The sequence below is a fragment of the Glycine soja genome, chromosome 18, assembly GCF_004193775.1.
Source record: "Glycine soja cultivar W05 chromosome 18, ASM419377v2, whole genome shotgun sequence".
Classification (NCBI taxonomy): Eukaryota; Viridiplantae; Streptophyta; class Magnoliopsida; order Fabales; family Fabaceae; genus Glycine; species Glycine soja.
The window spans coordinates 6,190,359-6,202,217 of NC_041019.1; the positions used below are offsets into that span (position 1 = coordinate 6,190,359).

General features: G+C 30.9%; 1 protein-coding gene across 1 annotated transcript; it reads right to left on the bottom strand.

Annotated features, from left to right (window-relative positions):
• Window positions 1–2,502: 2,502 nt before the first annotated feature.
• Window positions 2,503–6,548, bottom strand: LOC114396012. The gene is made up of 3 exons (XM_028357908.1): window positions 6,388–6,548; window positions 4,799–6,238; window positions 2,503–3,357 (listed from the first exon to the last, which is right to left on the bottom strand). Exons 2-3 carry the CDS (start codon window positions 6,145–6,147, stop codon window positions 3,108–3,110), a joined length of 1,599 nt encoding a protein of 532 aa, XP_028213709.1. The 5' UTR covers window positions 6,148–6,238; window positions 6,388–6,548; the 3' UTR covers window positions 2,503–3,107.
• Between the last annotated feature and the right edge of the window lie 5,311 nt (window positions 6,549–11,859).

The following is an 11,859-nucleotide window of genomic DNA, read 5'->3' on the forward strand; positions in this document are numbered from 1 at the left end:
GCCTTATTAGAGGCTTAGTTATCCTCTTAAGCTAGTTCTATAAATACTCAGGAACTCTTAATTGTAAGAACTTTTGACATAATTGAAATTAAACTTGTGCTTAGAGAGAGCTTAGCCTCTTCTTTGGTTTTTTTTACTAAAAATCAAATTGATTCTTATCAAGGAAGCTACTCCTTTGTAGCGAATCCTTGACGTCGTTTTGTTCATCTTCTTCATCTTATCCATATTTTTTATTTTTCTGTTCTTGAGTTTTGGAAGGTCAACAATGATGATTATTGAATTTGCATATGGAACGATCCGAACCAAGCGTCCATGGCTTGGATTGCATCAAGTATAAGGACTAAAAATATGATTTTCAAACTATAGGGACTAAAAGGGAATTAAAATATAAATTATAAGAACTAAAAAAACCACTTTCAAACTAGAGGAACTAAAAGAGAATTAAAATATAAACTATAGAGACTAAAAAAACCACTTTAAAATTATAAGAATTAAAATGTATAAATAATAAAAGTACAGGGACCAAATGAGTAATTAAAATTTATTTTAATAGTATGAGAAATTTAACATGTTATTACAAATTTAAGTCACGAGTAAACAAAAGTGATAATTTGAAACTAAAAGTAAAATGACTAAAGAAAATCCCGCATACCTCCATACGACTTCAATCTTAATTCTGTTTTTTATTTTTTTTATTTTTTTATTTCAAACCCATGGCCTTCTCTCCTGCTTGAGTGCATGGTGCACGTATCCCAGGTACATACCTTTACTCCTTCTTTCCAGGTCTGATGAGCGTTATTTCTCTTGACATAGATTTTCTCAAATGAACATATTTTCGTTTACTTAATAGTTATTTAAAATAGACACTTTTTTTTGTTTTACAATATAACCTTATCATATGAATTATTTATGTGAGAAGATTCATTTTCTTGACTGATCCACCAATCTCTTTGAGTTTAAATCTAAATTAATCTTAAGATTCATTTTTTTTTTTATCGAATGAAGTGATGTTTGTCGTTAAATTGTTTGTCGGACTAATTTGTTATTCTTTTTACGCATTTTTAGAAACCAATTTATTAACATTTCACACTTACATAGACAAATTTAAGGATTAATTAAGTTTTTAGTCCTCAAACTATGAAGTTTTGAATTTTTGGTCCTTGAACTATTTTTTTTTAAAAAAAAATGGTTCCTAAAGAATTTGTGGTTATTAAAAATAATTTTTGTCGCTAACGTCCTCGGTTAGTTAGGAGATGAAGTATCATGAAACTAAGGTAAATTAAATGTCACATACATGTCACATAAGTTTTATTATATTTAGGTAAATAAATATAATATTATGTTATTAAAATGCAAAATAAAAAAGAGAATAGTTATTGAATTCTAACGCTCTAAACACCTATGAACATGCAACAATCACCCATGAGAATATCTATCTACAATCTATGGTGATATTCGTGACCACTTAAATTGACAATTTAATACTTAACAAAAATTATTAACAATAGAAATTATTTATAATAACGAAAAATTATTTAAGGATCAAATATTTAAAAAATAATTTGGGGATCAAAAATTTAAAACCCCCATAATTTGAGGACTAAAAACTTAATTAACTTCAAATTTAACTATTTGCCCTAATAATTGTTTAGATGAACTCTAATACATACTATCTTAAAATTTAAGTTAAAGTCTAATTCAATTTTAAAAAAAAATAGTTTATGATATGAAAATTGTCCCAACTTGTATGCATCATTCATCAATGTAAAGATCTTCAATACGAGTCTCTATTGATAATTGAACTGTGTACATTTGTAGGTATGTTGGATTCTTCAGTAGTGTCTAAACATTTTTCTAGGTGAATTTCTATCAAAACAATTATCATGGCTAATCCATTATAGATATATGATTGCATTTATAAAGTACAGCCCACTTTTCTTTGCACAATTGGTTATAATTAAGACTTACGACCCTATTTCAGTATTATCCTATAGCTTGCAATCACAACATTTGTTAAGTCCCTAAGAAAATAAAAATTTGGAAAATAGTATAAATCAACAATGCATAATATTGACGATTCTGTTTTCATCTTTTCTTCTTTTAAGCTGTCTTGCCATTTTTTTTTTTGCATTAACCTTCTTCTTTCTTGTTTTTTTCTAATAAAAGTAGAAAAAGGATGATATCCTTGAAAATAAATATTAACAATTATTTTCTGAACCTTCAAAATATCCCTTCCTTCGTTTTCCAGCCATACATTCACCATATGCTTTCTTTCTCTTCATCATTAATGATTCTCCGAGCAGGAAAAGACCGTAACCACTGATCATTGTCGAGAATCCAACAAAACTGCTTACATAAGCAAATTATATCATTTCAATAAATAAAGTAAACAGAGGAAATTATTTAAAGGCTCATATCCCACGTGAATAATGAGCCCCTAGTCGCCAATTCATAAAGCATTTTAAATTTTTCATAAAGCAAATAACGGCATCATATTCACAATAAAGATCAATTACATATACCATGTGATTCTACTATGGAAAGAAAGAAAAAGATAAGGATGGTAATAAACTAATAATTGTGCAAAAGCAAATCTTGCTTCCTTAACCCGTCATATTGACTCATGACCAAAAAGTCTTTGGTCCTTCCCAGATTCACACTCCAAGTGAAACCCATCGCCGTTTGTTGCCAACGTGCCAAGCAATAAGCATTCTTTATTTCTTTCGCATCACCTCAAATTCTAATAACACTATTTCATTCACATAGTTTATTTAGAATTAAAACTGTGCATAACTAATTCAAGACTCACTCTAAGATTAACATGCATGAGCCCATTAAACTAAGGAGGAGCTATTTTAAGACGTATATGTACACTTATAATTACAAAAGTGATACAATAATCATATTGATTATATTCCCCATCCTCTTCGTGGCTCTTCATCTCACCTCCCAATGAAAAAATGTAACATGAAAAAAAAAAAATATATATATATATATATATATATATATAAGCTACAAAATTTTCTTTTTTTTTCTTTCTCTTTTTCTTTTCTTCTCTATACTTTTCTACAATTTGATTTTGATTTTGTTGATTATTGTTTGATTGATTAAACTTCTTGGGAGTTGTCAGGGGAGGATAAAGGGAAGCATGTGTCTTCACCACCAGTGTTCCATAGAAAATGGGCATAGTTAGCAGCATAGAATGAGTTATTAGGATCAGCTGAAATAGCCTCCAAATAGGTCTCTTCTGCAGCCCACAAATCGTTCTTCACTTTCCATAGAAAGGTGGCGTATTTATTATATGCCTCCGCATCTGGTGGCTCCACCTCTATTGCTCTCTTGAAGAACTCTTCCGCTCTGTGTTCAAAAGTTCAAACCATAAACCAAATGTCAATAACACACAACAACTAACTATCACATGTAAATTAAATTGAAATCACAAGCTACACAAGATTCAATTAGTTAAAAAAAAAAAAAAATCTCATTTTTTATTGTTTGTTATGTGCCTTATTGTCTTGTGTAACTTTCCTCCTAGTACGTATACGTGGAAAACTAAAAGTCAACGAGGTTACGTGTTAGATCTTCCTCACCATGCACGTGGATGTCACGTGCTGAAGACGATAGATCTTGCTCATGAACCAGTGGTGTAGGTATAACTACACCACATACTCAACTATCAACATTCAATTGGACAAAAAGCGATTTGTTTTTTATCTTGTTCTTCATTATGGTTAGATCGCCCAAGCCAAAAAATTAAATAAAATAAAAAACCATCTTCCCCAGAAGAATATGCTCGCGCAATCCAGAGTGATATCTTCGAAAAAGTTATAGTAAACATAATTCCAATACATCTTATTAGACGCACACATAAAAAAGAAGTTACAAACACGTTCTTTTTTTCTCATCTCAGTAATTAACATTCATTTTAACCACAAGGAACAAGAAGTATATTTTAACCAAATAATTACGAATAAATTAACATCAGTCACTTTATAACAAGATAAATATTAATTACACGTTATTTGTAAAACACTCTTTATTAGTATTAATTTTATTTAAAATTTTATTTTTATTGAAAATCATAAATTAAAAATCATTTATAAATCTCATTCATTTAATTATTCTCTCTTATTTTTATAATTTTTAATAATTTCATCTCATAATAAAATATGTATTAAAAAAAATTTTATTGTACTCTTTTTATCACGAAATCATTTTGAATAGTAATGAAATAACTAAATACAAGAAACTGGTCAAAAGTTACAAGTTAAAAGTAATTTTTTCCTAGAAAAAAAAAGATAAAAGTGATCTTTTTATAGATGTAAGATATCATAAATTACTATATTCTAAATCATCTATTAATTCAGTTATTTATATCTCATCATAAATCTTATTATATTTATATTTTTTTATCAATTTTCTTTCTCTTTCTAAATATAAAATAACATATAAAAGATGATTATCAAACATTTTCCTTTTTTATATTTGAAAACATGTACTAGTATTTGTTGTAAGAGGCAATTCAACACTTTTAACACCAAAACTCTCACCCTGAATATGTAGTTTCAGAATTAGCATCTGAAATCCCTTTTTTTAATATAAATTTGAAATCAGTTATTAGAGTGAAACATCCTATATCAGTTAATCCATCCATCTTTACTTAAGAATGAAATTTTTTTATAAGAAAATATTATCAATCAAATATATAGAAGTAAAAAAACACAAGCTCTGTATAGTGAATTTTAACGTTAATAAATAAATAAAAAGTAAAGGCGTATCATGTTTTATATGCACGAACCTGTCATAATCGTGTGCAACGAGGTAGAGGAACTGGGCATAGTTGGCAAGGAGGAGAGTGTTGTTGGGGTCCTGAGACAACCCTGTTTGGTACACAAGCTCTGTTCTCAGATACTCTGCATAGTCATCGGATTCAATACTCGCCATCACCGGCGAAACGAACCGTTTCATAACATCACTATCCAAATCCTTCCCTCTCCAACTCACCTCCATTCTCGAAGCTTCTTCCACCATCGCGTTCCACAGATTCTCCTCTTCCTCCTCTTCTTGCCCTGACACCGACTCTGTTTTTTCCCCTGTTTTATAAGCCTGCGTCGAAGCACCGCCGTCGCTGAAAACCGTTCCGTGTCGCGACCGGTCAAACCGGCCGTCACCGTCGGTTCCATTAGCCGCCGGACGGACCTTCCCACCGCCGCCATTGCCGCCGCCAACGTAGGCAGTGATTTTTCCATTCGAAACGGAGAACGTCTTGATGGCAGAGGAATCAATGTTATGACCCCGAATATGACCCCTTTGGTCGTGAGCCTCCGTGACGGTGGATACCGGCGGCGGTGCCACGGCGGCGATAGCTGCGTTGTTCCCCATCGAGTAAACCGTGAAATTCGCTAGGAGAATCATCACATACACCATGAGAGTCGGCGTGTGAGAGAAGACTTGCTGGAACAACCACACGAAGGACGCGTGCATTTCATTCTGCACCCTTTCGAGAATCCCTTGCAGATCTTCGTAGAACAGGACCTCCCTCATTTGCAGAGTGAAACTGTGAAGCTCCCTGATTATAAAAACCATAGAAGAGAACGCTTTCTTGACAGAGCAATACGCGGATTCCCCTGCCTCCCTGAACCCTTCCTTCCACTGCAGCTTCTTCTTGATTATCCTCAGCGAAAACGGAAGCTCCACGCTGTTTGCTTTCCGTTCGATGTTCGCCGGAATAATCTCCTCCGGCGGCTCGAACTCTTCCGCGAAATTCACCGTCGACGAAATCTCCTGAAAATCCTCCGATTCCAAATCGTTCGCATTGGTGGTGGCGTCATCTGAGAGCTGAAACTTAAGCGCGAGATCTTCAATCTTCTTCGCGAACTCTTCATCAGAGAACGGCTCCAAACTTGCGCTGCACGCCCTACGTATGTTTCCTCTGCGCGTGAAAAGCGCGTGCTGTTCAAACGATTTAGTTCTGCGGAGAAGGCGCGTGGTGGTGGTCGGAAAGAGGCTCGAGCGGTGCACGAAACGACACACTAGCGTTCGCGTTTTTGACGAAGAAGGGGAAAAGATTGCGGAAGCTAGGGTATGAGACGAAGAAGGGGAATGAGGAAGAACGGGTTGCGACAATTGCATAACCTTGATTCCCATAACGACGTCGTAAAAGGAAATAACAGTTGTGAAGAATGAAAATCGCGTTGCCCTCTATGTATTGCCTTTGTTCCTTTTAGTTCACTCAAACCTACAAAATAAAACGCAACAGATTCATTGGTAAACGACACAGAGAAAGTTTGTGAACGTGAGAAATTCACCGTAATGATTATAACATCCACGAAAAACGGATCTGAGAAAATCGAAGAGTGTTACGATGAAACGAAGTAATGAACTCACCCACTGTGACCACGAGGATTAGTTTTTTTTGGTTTTTAAATTTTGTTTGAGAAGAGACGCCGAGGAGTGTTTTCCGGCGAGTGTACTCCGACGAGTGTAGCGGCGGAAGCGGGGGCGAAGCGCGAGGGTAGCGGCTTCGGTTTATAACGAAATGGTTAAACGGGGAAGGGTGTGGTATATATAGGACAAAGGAAAAATGTGTGTGATGAGGGAGAAAAATATCAGTAGGTGCTGACCGGTTGCTACGATAGTGGTCCCACTGTATTACATGCGAACCGCCATGACGCGTTACAGCTGCATCAGGTTACCGGTCTTTATGTGGGGTTCGGTTTTTTGTCGTTGTTCTCCACTACTATACCACTATATGCTGATTTTTTTTCCCATCTTTGACCTCGTTGGTTAACAGCAAAATTCACTTTAATACGAAAGGGTTATGTCATATGTGACTTTTAAAAAATAAAAAAACATCTTTTACATGAATCACGCTGTGTATTTCCACTTTTCGTATTCAAGAATATGGTTGTCGAGATTAATATTAACAAGGCTTAAACGATTTAAAAAGTTTAAGGTGATGATATCTTTGTTTTTAAGTTGTAAATTAATAAATATTTTAATTTAAAGAAGTTAGGATTGTGACTTGCTCTGTGTTAGACCATTTTGCGCAAAAAACGTATCCTTCTCCACTCTTCCATAGGCTTAAAATCATGTGATCTTTTGCTAAATAAACTTTTATTTATGAGGTATTTGTATTTTTTTTTTATCGCTACGATTGGACATGACATTGTGAATTATTTCATGAATAGTTTTTAGCAACGCGTAATCGTATCACTTGTTGCATCCATTATAAAATAATTAAACTAATATAGTTTTTTTATTCATTGGAAAGAAAAATAATTTAAGTATAAGTTATGGAAGAGTATAAGTTTGATTATTGTCGGTAAAAATATTGTACTTTTAACATCTGCAGATAGAAAGAAAACGTTCGAAGCTTTAACAATTAGTAATTAATTAAATGATGTACTACTATATAGTACTACCTATAGTTATGGATGAATATTTCCACACTCAAAATGCATAAACTTAAACTTTCTGTAAATTATGATATGATTAATACAATTGAATTATGTCCCATCTAGGTCCGATTTCTTTTTGAAATGGGCATTAAAAATATCTAAAACCCTTATTAATTAGGGGTTGTTTGAGATGGAAGAAAAAATAGTAGCGGGGGACTTTTCAGTCTGACGCGGCTTCTATCACGGGACCTTGAGGATCCGATCTGGCCGTTTAGCTTCTGCCACGTGTCGACGAATCGCAGTTACTTTCGGGGGAAATTTGCCAAAAGGTCGTGAAAATAAGTGATTCATAGAAGACCTTCTCGTTAATGACCCTACGAACGGACACGTATACTTTACCCTAATAAAAATATTATAAATATTTTCTTCTTTTGTCGTCTCCTTCGTAATAGGAGCATTCTTCCCACTTCCCACCCCAGCACCTTTACTTCATTTCCATTTTCACATCTTTTTTTCACATCTGAAAATATTTTTAAAATAAACTTTCCAAAAAACTTCTTAGCATATACCTAATAAAATATTTTTCTTAATATATTATTTTATAAAATTATTAAAATCTACAATATTATTATATGAGTAATAGCATGATGTGACATAGTTAGTAAATAATATTATTCCTTAAATATTTGATTTTTTGCTTGTGTGTATGAAAATACATAAGTTGTGAAAGATTAATTTTTTAAATAAATCTTAATATTTTGATAAATTAATAATAAATTAGTGAGAAAAATAATTTTAAAAAAAAAAAGAGAAAGTGTCATGGACAATTTTAGTAACATAATTTTAGTTGGACTCATCTTACGCTATTGTTATTTATAAAAAAAATATTAATAAAATATATAAAAACTAAGTTGAATAAATAAACTTTCAAACACCCTTTTTTATTTGGACTTGTAAGAATAAATTTATTCATACTTAAGTAAAAGATTATACTAAATTAATGTATGTCGTTTCCCTATTTCAAATCTATACAGATAATAAAATAAAATAAATTAAACATTATTAAAAAAATTGTATTTAAAATTACCATTCATTTGAAAAGTTTTAAGAGGCAACAACACTAAACGTGTCTACAATGCTTAATGCTTATCGCTTTAAGGAATCGTTTATTTCTGAAAATCTATTATGTTCATTAAAACTAGTTGAAAAATTAAAAAATTAACTGAAAGCTAAAACTCGATAGTTAAAAGTTAAAAAATTACATTATTAAAATTATAAGTGTATAATAAAATTGACTAAATTTTTTTTTCTATAATGTGAAATTCAACTACAAGACTGCAATGAACAGTCTTTTGAAACGTAGGTGCTACAGAATATGTCATTAACCATTTTAAGTTCAGCACGGCAACATTATTTTTCTTTCAATCGGTGAGGGTACAAAGACCAAACATAAAAAAATTGTTTAGAAATGTTGAAATATGGTGATATATTATTTTTGAAGAAGAATATTACAAAATAAAATAATAAATTAACCAAAAAAACTAAATATATGGAAAGTATATGACAAATTAAGTGAGGGAGAATTAATTTTAATCATACAAATATAGGTAAATTATTGAAATAATTATTGTGATATATGTTGTCGAAGATCAACATGGTTTACTTTTAGCGTCTAATTACTCTTTCCAAGCATATTCTCATCAAAAGCAAAACCTAGAAAAATCACAAACCGTGATTCAAATCTACACAATTATAGCAAAATATATCATGCACCCATCACCTTACTCCACAAGCAATTGACTAGGAAAATAAGGCAAAATAATTCTAGAAGTTCATGAAAACAAAATGACAACATGCTTATTTTAGACATATGGGAAATTTCAAAAGTTAGTCAATTGATAATTAAGATTTGATGATGAGCACTAAAGACGGTATCGTTGTTTTGTGCAACACAACAGTGCAGCCATTGTTTAAAATACGATTAAATATCTTCATTACTAAATCTCGTACCACTTATTTAATTTGATAGTTATGAATATTTTATATATTCCACAGGCACTAAAAATATAATCATTAAAAAAATCTAAAATTTGGGTTGGGAGAAGGAAAGAGGGTGAGAAACCTATGGTGCAGGATGAAACTCAGAATAAAATAATTAGGAAAAAATGAAGACACAATAAGGGCAAGTTGCTAAAGCTGGTTCCATGAGGAAGACGGCAGAATCAAATCAACGGCTAGAACCGTGATATTTAGATGATATTCAACGGTCCAGATTGTTTCCAATGCATGATTTCATTTTCAATTTTCCTTTCTTGATAGTAATCTCAATGGTTTCACAAAGGGAGAGATTCTTTCGTACTTTGTCGTACTCGTAGGAATAATACGATGAATTATTTGAATATGATGTGTTGATAATATATTAAAATACTGCATGTCTATTCTTTCGTCTTTTTTATTTGGGAAGCGTGCTTCAGCATAGGAATATATAAATCATGATGCAGAAAATACGAACGAACGTTACACAATACACATGTAGTAAAGCCCCACTTTAATTTGTGGGTGTATGTGTTGATTATTTTAATTTTTATCTTATAATATTGTTATTTGAATTTTATTTTGTAAAGATGTGTGGATTTTAGCCTTTTATTTTTTTCCTTTTAAATAAAGAAACTGGTGTTTTACAAATTTGAAGATTAAAAATGATCGAAAATTTCATAAAGTCAGAAATTAAAATAAGTAATAATTACCACTTCAAAAAATTAAAAGAGATAGTTTATTCATTATCCAAATCAAATGATAGTATGCTCAATAAGTCAATATCCAAATCATGAACGTGCAAGACTTATTATGTATTTTTTTTTTTTGGTAATGAACTTCTTATGTCGATAATAATAGAAAGGAAGGCATGTGTTTTCATGTCTGGAGCTCTTTATTTTTTAAAATAGTTTCATCTAGTATGATTTAGATTATTGAAGTTAGTGTTTTCTCCAAGTAACCCGCAAAATTTATATATAATGACACTTTTAATAATTTACTAATAAAAAATTATTATTCTAATTATTAAATTGAATTTTTTTCTAAAATAGATTTATTTTATAATTTTTTACAAATTTAAGAGATTAATTTATGTTATTTAAAAATAATCAAATAATTATGATAAATAATGTAAAATTAAAATATTATATGTGTGTGTAATGACCATATTTATATAGTGTGATTCAATAATTGAATCGATACTTTATTTATGCTAACAAATTATTGGAGACATTGTTTTATTAAGTTTATCATCTATTATCATTTTATCATGCCATATATTATAATAAAAAAATTCAGAGAGATAAGTAGTTTTAAAATGCAAAAGTTCCTCCATTTAAAAATTTATTGTGAAATTGATGTTTACCTGATTGTCCTTAATATTTATTTAAAAATGTAATAATAATGTCATACATTTATTATTATATCGAGAAATTATTAGTTTAAGTGATAGCTATCATGTTATGTATGTATTTTATTTACTCAGATAAAATATCACATCTAATTTGCACACACACACGGACACAAAAAAAATATTGGTGTTATATATGCCGAACAAATTAAAAATAATTAAATATGGTGTAATTAGAGGTTGAGAGAGTAAGCTTAGAGAAAAATATATATTACTTGATAAATTATATAAAATAACTCATAAAAAATATAAAAAAAGCTTATAGAATTGACTTATTAAAAGGAAAGAACAGAATAAAAAAAGGTATATATATATATATATATATATATTAAAGAAAAACACCATATGATTTATGTTGTAGATATTTACGACATCATTATTAGAAGAAAAAAAGCAGAGAAACACTAGGGAAGGGATCCTGCTGTGCTGGAGTTCGATTCTTTCCTTTAAACCAAACCAACGATATACTATTAGAGTAGCAACATTTGTCCTTTGGACCCATGCATGCTTATTTTCTTCTTTTTATTTTGGTGAATCTCTGGCTTCTTGTTTGTTACTGAGTTACGCTATAGGAATAATTTTGTAAACATGCACAGTAAGTTATATATGTCATTGCAACCCTATGTTTTAATAATAAAAAATACATAGTTGCTATTCTCCCAAGAGGACTTAGGCACATTAATTGTTGAACTTTGGTTAAATACTTAAATGTCTTCTGTTTTCTTTTTCTTTCATTATTTTCTTTAATTAATGGATGCTATATTCTCAGCACCTTGGGTAGTATTATATCCAACTGTTCTAATGTGATAACCAGATGAACCGGTGAATTTAGTGTCTGCAACAAATCCATTTTTGACTTTTTCTTAATGCACATCAATTGTTGAAAATGTGCAACGATGTGGGATAATTTCTTAACAAAATCTTACCTCAGATGTTTCAGTATGAAAACAAGTTATTTTAAGAGATAAGATATTTTACCGTTGAAAAAAAAGTCAGGATATATAATTTCTTAAA

Coding starts and splice junctions, on each gene's coding strand:
- LOC114396012 (XM_028357908.1), bottom strand. CDS start 6,147: ATGGGAATCAAGGTTATGCAATTGTCGCAACCCGTTCTTCCTCATTCC. Junction 3,358..4,798: donor GTTGCACACGATTATGACAG/GTTCGTGCATAT, acceptor TTTTGAACACAG/AGCGGAAGAGTTCTTCAAGA.